The sequence below is a fragment of the Sorghum bicolor genome, chromosome 1, assembly GCF_000003195.3.
Source record: "Sorghum bicolor cultivar BTx623 chromosome 1, Sorghum_bicolor_NCBIv3, whole genome shotgun sequence".
Classification (NCBI taxonomy): Eukaryota; Viridiplantae; Streptophyta; class Magnoliopsida; order Poales; family Poaceae; genus Sorghum; species Sorghum bicolor.
This window is the reverse complement of record NC_012870.2, coordinates 65,095,640-65,109,198: the sequence shown is the minus strand read 5'-3', so window position 1 is coordinate 65,109,198 and position 13,559 is coordinate 65,095,640. Positions and strand designations below refer to the sequence as shown.

At 41.2% G+C, this 13,559-nt stretch overlaps 2 protein-coding genes across 2 annotated transcripts; one reads left to right on the top strand and one right to left on the bottom strand.

The window, feature by feature from the left end:
* Window positions 3,681-6,746, top strand: LOC8082604. Its single transcript, XM_002467766.2, has 6 exons — window positions 3,681-4,045; window positions 4,265-4,351; window positions 4,440-4,673; window positions 4,806-4,908; window positions 5,543-5,772; window positions 6,140-6,746. Exons 1-6 carry the CDS (start codon window positions 3,732-3,734, stop codon window positions 6,348-6,350), a joined length of 1,179 nt encoding a protein of 392 aa, XP_002467811.1. The 5' UTR covers window positions 3,681-3,731; the 3' UTR covers window positions 6,351-6,746.
* LOC8082603 (heat stress transcription factor B-4d) lies at window positions 7,733-10,432 on the bottom strand. Its single transcript, XM_002465179.2, has 2 exons — window positions 9,769-10,432; window positions 7,733-8,595 (listed from the first exon to the last, which is right to left on the bottom strand). Exons 1-2 carry the CDS (start codon window positions 10,084-10,086, stop codon window positions 7,972-7,974), a joined length of 942 nt encoding a protein of 313 aa, XP_002465224.1. The 5' UTR covers window positions 10,087-10,432; the 3' UTR covers window positions 7,733-7,971.

The window sequence follows — 13,559 nt, the reverse complement described above, 5'->3', positions numbered from 1 at the left end:
TTAGGCAAAAAGAAATCATCGAAGCTCTTACCCTAGAGGGATCCAGACAGTCGGCCGATAAGCCTAGGACACTATTCTTGGTTGTTGGATTAATGGATGAACAATATTGGAGTTGGAAGAGAGGGTAAAAGGGTTTGGGTAGAGGTAATAGATTGATTTGTTTCATGATTGGATAGATAAAAACTCAATCGATCATATACCTCTTATTTTATAAGGGATAAGAGTAGTCTTATCCTATAGGAAAACTAATATGGTACTATTATTACATCGTTTTATATAATGTTTCTTAGATTGGGCCAAAATTATTATGGGCCTATTTAAACGGGCTTGAGCCCAATTTAATTGTCAATAGATTGTTTCATTTTTTTCCCCTGGGCAGTCCATAGAGAGGCGCATTGTTTTTCTCCTAAGTAAACGGGGCAGCTGCTATGTAGGCTGAAAACTGAGATGACGGTTTGAATGGGCTTCCGAAATATAATTGGCGAGACGAAAAACTGGGCGTTGAGAAATTTTTTCTTTTCAATATTATTATTAGGTATAGAAAAAAAATATTTTTCTTGGTGGCTTAGGCGTATAACCAAGCCCAATAAAGTCAGGGCAGCCTAGATATTAAATTTATTTTTATTTCAAAAGATCATAAATTTTCCTTGTGATATCTAATAAAGATAAAGTTTATATTAAAATTGTAAAGCTCAATGGAATTCATAACTTTGTAGTTCTGTCAACTTTTAGTTTAAAATCATTGTTATTCCGAAATTGACTGATATAGTCCTCATAAGAGACTAAGTTTGAGGTCCCTTGTTGGGAAATTGTGGTCATCAAGAGAAAAGGAGTCTAAACTCATTCTATTCATGGTGCCTATATTTATAGAGATTTTGTACATTCAAAATTATTATGGTTGTGTTGTCAAAATGACTTTAAAGTGTTTATCACATCCCTAATGAATTTTCTTTATTTATTGAAGTAGGAGCCAACCTCGGATAGGATCCTTGTAATCTGCACCTAGTTCGCCTGACAACGCTAATACGTGACATGTAGTATCTCTCGTTCCATTAGGACAAACACATCAAACATCTTTTTTTGCGAGCAAAAACATCAAACATCTATCGTGCAACAACTACTCAAGAGCACATCACACAATTAAAAGAGGCATGTATAGTTCGTTTTGATGGTGGAGGGCTCTGATAAGTGCCATGTCTATGGTGCCTTAACAATGTACTGATGCCACCATGCTTGGGCTCTAGTATATAGATACACACTATAATACCAATGATACTCATTTCTCCCCAAGTCTAAACCAACTATGGTGGCGGCGTGAAATATAGAGCTTTGACATGGAGCAACTTAGCAGAGGTGGTGGAGAAGGGGTCATGAGCTTCGTAGGTAGTAGATGGATAAGTCGATAGGATCCAGTTCATCACTAATAGGACAAAGATAGCAGGGCCGGTCCTGAGTAATTTTAGACCTAGAACCAAGCTAAAATTTTGGACCTTTTTTACATGAACATGGCAATAATACTAGTATTACTCAATAGTAATATATACACCTATATACTGAATGCAAAAGCAATATTCATATGAAATAATTTGTATACTTGTAAATTATCTCAAAATTTTCTTCTAACATTCCTTGATGTGAAGCCATTAGTGATGGTTTCAATATCAATCTCATCCACCAATGGCTTGACAGAGTCTTGATATGGTACCGTTAAAATTAAGAACCGTTAGGAACTACTCCAAATTTCATAAAGTAGAGATATGATCACGCGAGAAACAATTAGTAAGACCTTGTTTAGTTCGCGAAATTTTTTGAATTTGGCTACTGTAGTATTTTCATTTTATTTGGCAATTAGTTTCTAATCATGAACTAATTAGGCTCAAAAGATTCGTCTCGGAAATTATATATAAATTGTGCAATTAGTTTTGTTTATCTATGTTTAATACTTGATGCATGCGTCCAAAGATTCGATGTGATATGACGAAATCAAAATTTTTAGGAACTAAACAAGGCCAAAATAAATTTTAGATTCATACCGTGTTGGTTGGTGCCGCCTGGCGCCTGCCTCCGGTCCTCTCCTCGCTAGAACTGCCGATAAGCTGTAAGCCGATTGCCCAACGGGGATTCAGGTCGTGTGGGTGAGTCCTGCCGCCATAATTATGGTTACGGGAATACATGGTCTAGCGCTGACGTCTAGCATATACTCCTACGTAGTATTACTAGCAGTGTATACATACAAGAGTGGGGGCCCATCGGTGGAATGGACCTGGGACGGCCGTCCCTCCCCCCCCCTCAGGGCCGGGCCTGAAAGATAGTACTGATGTGTAGGTTCCATGTGTATGTGGGGGCACTGATAAGTGATAACAGTAAGGGCAATATAGAAACTGAATATTATTTGTACTCATAAATATGATTTTTTTATCATGTTGTCTAGTTAAGACCACAAAGTAGGCGTCTTATAGAAAATTTTGCCAATGAAAATCCTTTCATCCCGAGCATGCAAATTGTTCATGAACTTTAACCATATGTAAGGTGGATCAAATCAAATGGTCAAGGATTCTTTTTTTTAATTAAATGTAGCAAGAAACATGGAAGGCATATGATTTCCATATATGGTTTTGAGATCTATCCAAACCATGCATTGCAACACACATGAGCATTTGATATGTATCAGGAAAGATGCATCACAATTCAGCTTCAAAGTGTCCATCAGTGGCTTGGTCCAGTGTGATTGTTGTCGACTTTGTCTTAGTGACGACAAGGTATGGAGGGGCGCCTCATTCTCCTTATCACACAACTCCACTCTTCTTGCAAGTAGTTGAGGGCTTCGCAGCCTCCTCTCCCCCCTAATTGAATTTCGTTCAGACCAGATAAACCACAATGCGACCATCTCTGTTTGTCCGAGCTCAGGAAGAGAGGGGGTGACAAGGCCGCTAGATTGGGTCTATCCAAACAACCATTCCATGTCGATTCCAATTCCAATCCAAGTTAAATATCGTAGGTGGAACACATCGTATTGCAGGCTCTGAACGAGGCTTAGGGCTTGTTTGGCACAGCTCAACTTTACAGTAAAGCTGTTTTTTTAGAAAATAGCTTCATGAGTGACTTTTTAGATGAAGCTGAACTGTTTTGGAGAAAGTGTTTGGCAAAATAGCTTCACCAACTACTTCATGCATAGTTGAGAGAGAGAAATAAGGAAGAAGCTGCAATAAGCTACTTTTTTTCCAGCTTCATCCAACTTATGTCTTTGTGAGAGGAGGGAAAAAACAGCTTCCCCCATAAAGCTGTTTTGGAAATAAGTGTTTGGTAAAAAAAACAGCTCACAACAGTGTACCAAACAGGCCCTTAGTAAGTTTCATTAATTTTGGCACTTGAAAATAAACGGAACAAATCCTTAGACCTTGTTTGAATGTAGTCGGATTCAAATCAATCCACATGTGTTGAGTTGGATTGGAGTGAAACTAAATTCTATCACAATCCATCCAAATACATCTAAACAAGGCCTTACGTGGGAGTACAATAATACGCACGGTTCGCTAAAAAATACTCTCCAACAACTACCAAATATATTTTTTTTAAACCGGAAATCATCCGTACGTGGGATTACCACGGTGGCCAGACTGGTTTCAGACGTTCGATTAATTTTGAACGGCCTACCGTTTAAAGTGGCATCCACACAAGTGACAGACTGACAGTCCTGGACCCTGGTCTCAGCCTTCCCTCGCACTCCTCCCATGGCGATCCCTCCCCGGATCACGGCGGCCGGTGGCGGCGGCCGCAAGCCGAGGGTGCCGCCGCTCCCACCGGCGAGAACTCTCCTGACCGCCTTTGCCGCGGCGGCGGCGTTGGCTGTCCTTTGCCTCGTCTCCTCCTCCCCCACCGCCTCGCTGTCGGGTTCTTGGAGATCCGGGGCTAGGAGCGGCGAGAAGTACCTTTACTGGGGCAGCCGCGTGGATTGCCCCGGCAAACACTGCGGCTCCTGCGCGGGGCTCGGGCACCAGGAGTCCAGCCTCCGCTGTGCTCTCGAGGAGGCCCTTTTCCTCGGCAGGTAATGCGAACTACCTTACCGTGCTTATGCTCACTAAATAGTTTTTTTTTTGGATTAGTTGAATTTTCATCTCGTTAAAATTCGGATGTGGAGAGTAGAAGACTGATGCTAGAAGGGAGATGGGCCATGCTAATGCCTTGAACCGGCTAATGTGCTATTGGTTTGTGACTACACAAGGAGAAAAAAGAGGCATAACTACTTATTTTTGTTCCTTTGCAGAACATTTGTGATGCCCTCAAGAATGTGCCTAAGTTCAGTGCATAACACCAAGGGAGTTATCCAAAGTGATGCAACTACAAAACAGAGGTTTTTGCTTCTTAGCCGCATCTATCTCTCTGTTGTTTTACCACAATGAAGTTTGCATATTTTACTATCTAAAGCAAATATTTTGTAGATGGGAAGAAAGTTCTTGTGCAATGGAATCTCTATATGATATAGATCAGATCTCAAGAACAGTACCAGTTATTCTGGACAACTCAAAAAGATGGCATGATATAGTATCAAGAAGCATGAAACTGGAAGTGGGAGGTGTGGCACATGTGCAAGGAATTAGCAGAGGTGAACTCAAACAAAATCCCCTATACTCAACAACTCTTGTAATAAACCGCACTGCAAGTCCCCTTGCTTGGTAAGCACACAGGTTCTTGTAGTGCCTTTGTTTTTACTTCCTTCATCCGGACTTAATATTTTGTTCAGCAATGCCTGTGCTAGTTTTAACCAATTATTATGTCCAAACATTAAGCTCATATCTGAAATTCAGGTTTATGGAGTGCAAGGATCGCAAAAACCGCAGCTCAGTGATGTTATCCTACAAGTTTTTGCCAAGTATGCCAGCACAAAAATTGAGGGATGCAGCCAATAAGGTTTTTTTTCCTTGCCTGTCTTGTTTATGCAGTCTCAAGAAATGGACTGTTAGTATGTATCTGTTTCTTTTCCTCAATCTTTTGGTTATATTCATATTCTTGTTTCTTGTTAGAATGATTTGATCCAGTTGTTTCATACAATCCTTAAGATGCATTGACCTTAAATTACGATTTGATGATGTACCTAAAGTGTGGAATTACTGCTGCTAACTGAACCCTAACGTTGGAGAAATGTTTGATGACTTTCATTTATCCATTCACAACACACTTTAAGTTCTGCAATTGCTGTTGTTTTGGTGGTTCATCCATAAAGCAAAGTATGTTATCAGCACCCTGCAAGTATAGATACCAGTTTGTCTGTTTCTATTGCACTTTCTTATGCCAAGTCATTAATATGATATGCCAAGGCTGCACAGACTTCTGACTGGGCGAAAACAGAATTAGCTCAAGCCTCATGCCCTGAAACATCTGTAGATTTGTAGCTTGTCAAGCATACATCAGATTTGGAAGTATGGTTTTGGGTAATTGTTACCTTTACATGAGTTCTTCAATCAAGATATTCCCTCTGTTGTCATGTTCAGTAATGTTCATTGCAGGCTATGATGCAACCCCTAAATCAGTTTCTCGGTTTCAGATGAAAGAAACACTCGGTGATTATGATGCTATTCATGTGAGACGTGGCGATCTATTGAAAAATAGGAAAGATAGATTTGGTGTCGAACGGAGCCTTCATCCTCATCTAGACAGAGACACCCGCCCTGAGTACATCAGAAAAAGAATTGCAAAATGGATTCCACCAGGTCGAACTCTGTACATTGCATCAAATGAAAGAACTCCAGGCTTCTTTTCCGCTTTGTCAGACAGGTACTGCCTGTGCTGTTTTTCCATTTCCCTTGTCCAACTAGGATCTACAGCATTGTTTGAATTAGCATTTATCTTCCTCCTGCATCCTAATGCATTGCAGAACACTTCTTGGTAAGTGCAGTTGGAAAGCTGTCCTCATTCTTGCTATTTAGGCAGTTAAATTTATTTTTCTGTTCACTTTCCATTTTGCCATGGTTAAGCATCTTTTAGCTATATGAGATGTTTTCATGTGTCTGGTCATGTCAGTTCTTCAATCTGTATACTGGTTAAATCCTATTCTGGTTTCTACATCCATGTGTGCTATTATATCAAGAAAATCAACTTGCGCTTACTGAAAGTGTTTGCTTGTTTTTTGGAAACAATTCAGGTACAAGTTAGCATACTCGTCCAACTTCAGTAGCATATTGGACCCAATAATTGAGAATAACTATCAGCTATTCATGGTAGAAAGGCTAATGATGCAAGGAGCAAAGACATTTGTCAAGACAATGAGAGAATTTGACAGTGATTTGACCCTCTGTGATGATCCCAAAAAGAACACCAAAGTCTGGCAAAAGCCAGTATATACAGATGATTGACGCTAGCTGGCCATCGAATGTGATGCAGAGCTCCCTCTTTCAGCAACTTGACGGTCTGACATGGACAGCTGATTAAGCGTGAAGCTGGCATGGTAGTGTTTGCTGTTATTTGCAGAAGCCAACTAAAATCAACCTGCAGCAGTGGAAATTCCACCCATGATTCACCTCAGCACATTTGTTCATATTACCACGTGTACTTATAATCTGGAACAAGCTAAAAGTGTTGACCTTTTTTTTTCCTATTACTTTACAATTAGGATGTATAGGTTACAAGCGAAGATTTGTTTGCAGATTTAGGATGCATACATGTTACATCCTTCTGTACAGTATGTAAGAATGAACCGGCACCGTGAGGCTTCTGTGTGGAAAATATCATTAATTGGTTGTTCTCTTTTAGCATTTTTGTTACACCTGCCGACTTGCCGTCCTTCCGAAAAAAAAAGACATTTTTGGACAGCGACATGATTTCCGATGTGTACCTTTGACCACCGTTTTCTAGTACTATATGTATTTATAAACTTCAATATATTTCAGCAAACCCCCAGGGTCAGAGTAGTATTTTTTTAATAGATTTGCCAAACTGATGGTATTTCAAGAAAATATACACCTACCAGAAAGTTTTTTTAAATAGATTTCCCAAACTTCTTCCTATGAAGGAACTCACTATCTTCTGAGGAAGATTAATTGTAGGGTAAGGGGAAGCTTCTAAAGAAAATTTTGGTTCCAAAATCTCTTGTAGATCACTACAAGAGGGCCCAACCTTGCTTGGGTCCTCAAGAAGTGAGGGGCTCATGACTCATGAGTGAGGAGGAGATTGGAGGCTTGGCATTCACATGAATGCATATATATTTTGGGTGCATCAAGTATGAAGAACTTCGCCAAGCAATTGAAAGAGATTTGTATATCCAATCTCCCCTCCCCAACAAAGATAATTTATTCTCTTCCTACATTTGTTGTTTAAATTTGTTCTCTTTGTTGTGCCTAGGCTATAGAACTTGTTCCCTATTATATTGTTAGCAATGACATTGTGCACAATTTTTATAATTAGCTATTCAAATGTTAAGTGCACACTCTTAAAAAGCGGACAAGGTCTATAATGGTCTACCCTTGACCGCCTCTAGCTAGTTCTTAGTATTAATGAGTAAGCTTGCTAAGACCCTATAAGGAAAATGGCATCTTGCATGGGCTATATGTGATTTTTGTGGTTGATTGATAACATGATCTAATGGACTAATGTGTTTGCTAGTATACAGGTGGTATTTAGTTCATTTGAATGCAAGGAAGGACGACGATTGGACTTGGGCAACACGAAGATCAACTGATCAACGCCTCAAGACCATGAAGCTGCTTAATTATTAGAAGATCATAGAAGACATGCTAGATGAGTCCAACAAGCCCAAGACATCAAGTAGAATATGATTAGTGATGAGAGCAGGCAGATCGAGACCATAATAACAGGTAAAAAAGGGCAAAGAAAAATCAAAAGTAGGGGTTCTAATCAACTTACATAAAATCGTAGCCTACCGAGCTAGCGACATACGTACCTCTCCTCTATCTACCAAATTAGTCTACGCGCGACACACAACACACAGTCACCTACGTCTCACTTCGCCGATCATCGTCACCCGTGGCCATTGTGGTCACCATCGCCAATGCTTTCACCTTGGTCACCATCGCCTTTTCCTTCAAGCGGGACGACCTGCTGTGCCCTCCTCTTCTTGCCGTCGTTCAGGCGCACGCCAAACAGCTTCACCGGCGCCTCATCGTCGCCGCGTGGCCTCCACGTCGGTGCCGAGGTGTCGCTGTCGGTAGAACCGAGCTCCACCAGCCTGCAGCTGGCGGTCGTCGTCGTCGCCACCGGCGTCGGCACCACCGGCTCCACGTGGTTCTGCAGGAAGTATATGATGTCGTTGTAGAGTCTCCTCATGTGCGCCAGCTCCGACAACAGCAGCGAGTTGCGCCGCCGGAGCTCCCGGTTGTCCTCCGACAGGGTCGCCAGGAAGTCCTTGCCGCCGTGGTCCTCCTCCTGGACGTTGTAGCACGATGGATGCCGAGGCGGCTGCGGCGGCATGAAGAGGCTGAGGTAAGGCTGGTGCTGAGGGAGCGGCGGCTGCAGCTTCTGCGGCGGTTGCAAGCACGACGACGAAGACTTCCTCCGGTGGATCTCCGAGAGGAGGTGCTTAGCGCCCTTCCTGAAGAACTCGTTGGCGAACTCCCACCTGTCTGCCACGATCTTCCTGAAACCCTGCAAAAAGCCAAAAAAATATGCTAATTAGCTAGAAGGACGGTGCAAGTTCGAATGCTTAGTTGTCGCTACTCACAGACATTTTAGCAGATGCCCTCTCAAACATAGCTAAATGAGGCAATAGCGTGCTTATAGCACACTAAATTGTAATTATATTGTGGACATAAATTGATTTACCTCAAACAACTATAGCAGGCTATAGCGACAGCTTAACCAGAGATTTAAAACCTTGGTCAAAATCGGTTCTACATGAAGCCATAAACACAACATACATGATGACACAGGATGGAGTTTGTCTACTGTACTTGCACTGCAAGTGCTCATGTCTCTTCTCTGACAATGATTGGGAGACAAATATCACTGCAGAAATGTACTGTTTATTTACCGGTGTGAGAAGCATGAATGCATATGATGTGCTTTGTTGTGGATGAGAGGAGGGTAAAAAGAAGATTGATGTTGTAAATGGAATGTAATGCAACTACTTTTATCGTTGTAACTTGTGAAAAGTTTTGGTCTTCACAAACCATGAACTCTGCAGGTGGTAGGACGAAGCTATATCGCTAGAACTGAGGTTTCAAATTGCAAATAAGAACGTAACCAAGCTCAGTCCTCAACAAAGAACCAATGAAAGTGGCAAAAGATAGAAGATATTTATGTTCTTTTTTGGAGTCCACCAGGAAATACAAAAAATGGGCAGGTAGGAAGCACACTACTCCAGCTAGCAGTGGCTTTCAAATCTAGCGTTCAAAAATTTGTCCTCCTCTGTATCTACGATGGTACATGTCCTCTGTATCTATCCCATTCTTCAGTCCACAGCCACTGCCCAGAAGCAAACAACATCTTTGTCACGTTCTAGGAAACACGAAATGGAAATGATGAAACGTCACCAGTCACCACCAACCAACAGCTAGTCTTAAAATCTTCAGACATGCATATGCATATGACACTCATCTTTTCGCCCCCACTGACGACCAGACCGGCAGACCCTCGCAGCTAACTTAACACTACAGCCGGCCACACACTAACAGCCTGCTCGTTTGACTTCCAAATCAAACCATGCAAAATTAATTCCAAATGATGGAGACAAGCACACACTGACACGCACGCAGATAAACACACACTCACAACCTGAGCATGCGCGGCTAATATATATGTATATGCATAATCACTCACATAAGTGTTGAGCTGCCTGACGAAGCTGGAGAAGTTGTTGTGCTTGAAGTAGTTGGGGAGGAGGTCCCTGGCGAACTCCGGCGGCCGCCACACCACGAAGGTGGCGCCGTCCTCCCCCCACGACACGACGTGGTCGGTGCGGTGATCGTCCACGAGCTGGAAGGTCTTGGTAAGGAAGGGGGCCGGCCCGGCCGGCTTAGCAGCGTGCGAGCTCATATCCATGTCGTCCATGGACAACACCACCGTCGTCGTCGTCGTCTTCGTCTTCTTCTCACCGCCACCGCCACTGCACGGCCTCTCCACGAGGAATGCCGCCATGGGATGATATGGATGCAAGAGGGAGGCAACAAAAGGAGCAAGGCAACACTGCCGCTCTATGCTAGATTGCTAGTGCGAGAGTGAGGGGACGACAGGAGAAAGCTATGAAAGGCACTCTACGACCTCTCACGCACTGTCTCAGACTGGAGCGCACACATGAACGCCCACAGCACAGGGCACCACCTTCAAATATTCTTGCTGGACACCGGTGGGTGTGGGTCACTGTCCGGCCCTCTAGCTCTCTAGCCCTATAGTCTCCTCCAATCTCTGGCCCTATTTGGTTCCACCAACTAAATTTTAGCTAGCTAAAATTATTTTAGCTACTCTTGGGTGACTAATGGAACTAAACTATTTTATCCTCTTTTAGTCAATGTGTTTGGAACTTTAGCTACTAAAGTGACTAAAGTTTAGCTAGCTAAAATTTAGTTGGTGGAACCAAACAGGACCTCTGTCCCCATCTCTCTCCCTCTCTCTCTCATCATTATACATGCATATGCATGGATATCTGTGCGTGCGTGTGCCTTCCTGCACGCACTTCCGCTTGGCACGTACTAGCTCCACTTGGTTTTTAGGAGGGGCTCTGCTCAGTGGTCACGAGGAATTCCATGGCATGTATATGCATATATATACCTGCTGCTGCTGTGCAACTGTTTATGACTTGTACAGTGAGTGCATGATTGTATATGTACAGTATATATGTATGAATGAACAATGCCTCAGTAGATAATACTCACCATGCATATAAAACTACATATATATATATATACGTGAATTATATATGCAAGAGGACAATATATATGCATAGTGACATGAACGTACAGGGGTTGATTAATTAATGATCGATACTTTCTCATCATGCATGAACATAATCGAACGTTTAAATATAGAATAACCGTACATATATATGGATCATGCCTTAACTACAAACACTAGTACAATTGATGCAGCAGCCGGCCAGCAGAACCCTAACGTTTCAAACCAAGTTCTTCTTCTTCTCAAACACTAGCAATGAACACTAAATAAAGGTGATTGATAACTGACGCTTATGATCATCTGACACCGCTATATATGTATGACGTACTAATAATCACCTGACTCTAATTAATGTCAGCAATGAACATATTTCCACACACGTACACTACAAAATAAGTGATTTTAGCATACAACTACGCCTTATTTTTCAGCACTACTTTAGTAGTACTTTTAGCGAAGCAAACAATATTTTTTCCCCCCCAAGCATAGTAGCAGCCAAATTTCAGCGAAGCAAACAGTACACTCATCGTGGGGCATTCAACATGTGCTGACCTAGATAAGAGACCTCTCGGTCGACATGCTGTGGTCAAATTTAATAAAGGCTGACTTAGTCCAACCATGTATTGACATTGGGCCTGCTTGGTTGGCATCCAAAATTTACCATGCCAAAGATTTGACAAGCCATAATTTTAAAATAGGTCTATCAAGTAGTTCCTTCACCCCAAAATAAGTGAACATCTTCATTTACGAGAAGTCAACTAATTTTTAATTTAAATAGATTTATAGAACATAGTATTAACATTAGTATATCAAAATAGGTTTACTATAAAAATATGTCTTGATTAACGTAATGATGCTTATTTGGTAAGTTCCATCGACTTCGCTTGAACTTATTAGCACTACTTTTCAACCACAAAACAATGTTTTTCTTTCAAAATAAATTAGCATCAGCTGAAAAATTAGCCAGCCTAACCAATTCCCGGTTTTGTCTCTACATGGACCAGACTAACAGAGGACCGTGTGATGAGGTCACGAGGAAGATGATAGGTGGGTTTCATAGTCCGTTTCTATTCAATTTTGGATAGCAATGGGACGTGCAGGATGTTTAATGACATTCTCCTTCATATTACTTGCGGAGATAAACATTTTGATTAGTATTGGAGAAGGGAAAATGTGAGTTGGATGGCAAATGTGTGGGTCAAATGTGTGAGTTGGATGGTACTGTTTTGTAGGTGACATGGCACAGTGTGAAGCCTTTATCTATATAGTCTCTTTGTCCTGTAATGTTATGCGTTCTAGTAGTTTTAAGACAAAATTAAGAGAGAACATAAAAGACGCATATACCCTCATTTTATTTTCTAATCAGACGTTATCATCAACGTGATTAATGGTAATTGGTTGATAAATAGAAAATGTTTAATGTAAAACTGGTTTTTTTCTCTATAATGTATTATATTTGAGAATAAATTTTAAATACTAAAATGCACTACATCACATCTTTATAGAACAGAGGGAATAGGTATACATAGAATAGGGTAGGGTTTACCTTTTGTGCAAAGGAGATGCAGAGGGTTCTGGAGTGCAATAACTGGAATTGTAGTCCCTCTATCCCTTTCCCCATTCCTTTATCTGATGCTTTTCCAAGCATCAGTTTGTCTCAGTCTGTGTCAATACTACCGCTCTGTACTCCGTGCACACATCAAATTCTGGGCAGGCATGGACCATGGTGATGCATCTCAAATACCATATATACCCTGCAAATAACATACGTATTCAGAAGCATCAGTGCATGCAGGTGTAAATGGCATGATGGCAAATGTCCTGCATTAGATACCTCACCAGCTGCAATCAGCTTTAACAGCGAAGCATCAGATAAAGTGGAGGACAGATATAACGTAATACAAACATGCATTTGTGAGAATATATTAAACGAAGTGCTTCTGTGTTACGTGGCAATTGGCTGTTGGAATTTGAATATCTTGGAAGATTCTGCTCCATACATGACAAAGCCTGCTGGTGATGTGTTTGGGAGAGACATTTTATAGTACATCACATGACCGGCCTTTCCCCAACCCACGTGTGGCCCACTGCATTTGTGGCCTCTGGGCAGGTCAAGATCTGTCTTTGACTGGCTACATCAGATTAACACCCCAGAAAAACAAGAGAGAAATGATGAGATGTGTAGATCATCCTGTTACATATACTCTCTCTGTGCTAAATTATCTTTCACTTTTGATTTCCCTGCTGTTAATTTAACTCAATTTATAGAAAATAGGTGCAATATTTATATCTCCAAATATTAAAAAATAGATTCAAAGAACTTTTCAATGATACCAATTATGTACCGTAAATATTAATATTTTTAACATATATTTTGTCAAAGTTGTTTCTAGAAAAGCGAAAACAACAGATATTTTGGGCAAAGGGAGTACAATATACTGGATAACAGTGAAAGCATACTCTGTTAATATATGCAGATGGATTGAGGCATCATGTATGCCATATTATAAATAAATTAACAAGCTCTTTGAACAAGAGTATCTGGCATGTTTGGTTGGTTCCCTTGAGACCCTTGGGCTCAATTATGTTGGGTACCAGATTTTTCTGTTGAAATATATTTACACACCAGAAAATCTTAGTATTTTTCGCTTCATACAACTTCAATATAATATAAACCGGCAGTTGGCTACTTTTCATGGAAAAAAAGCCTGCTGCTTTAC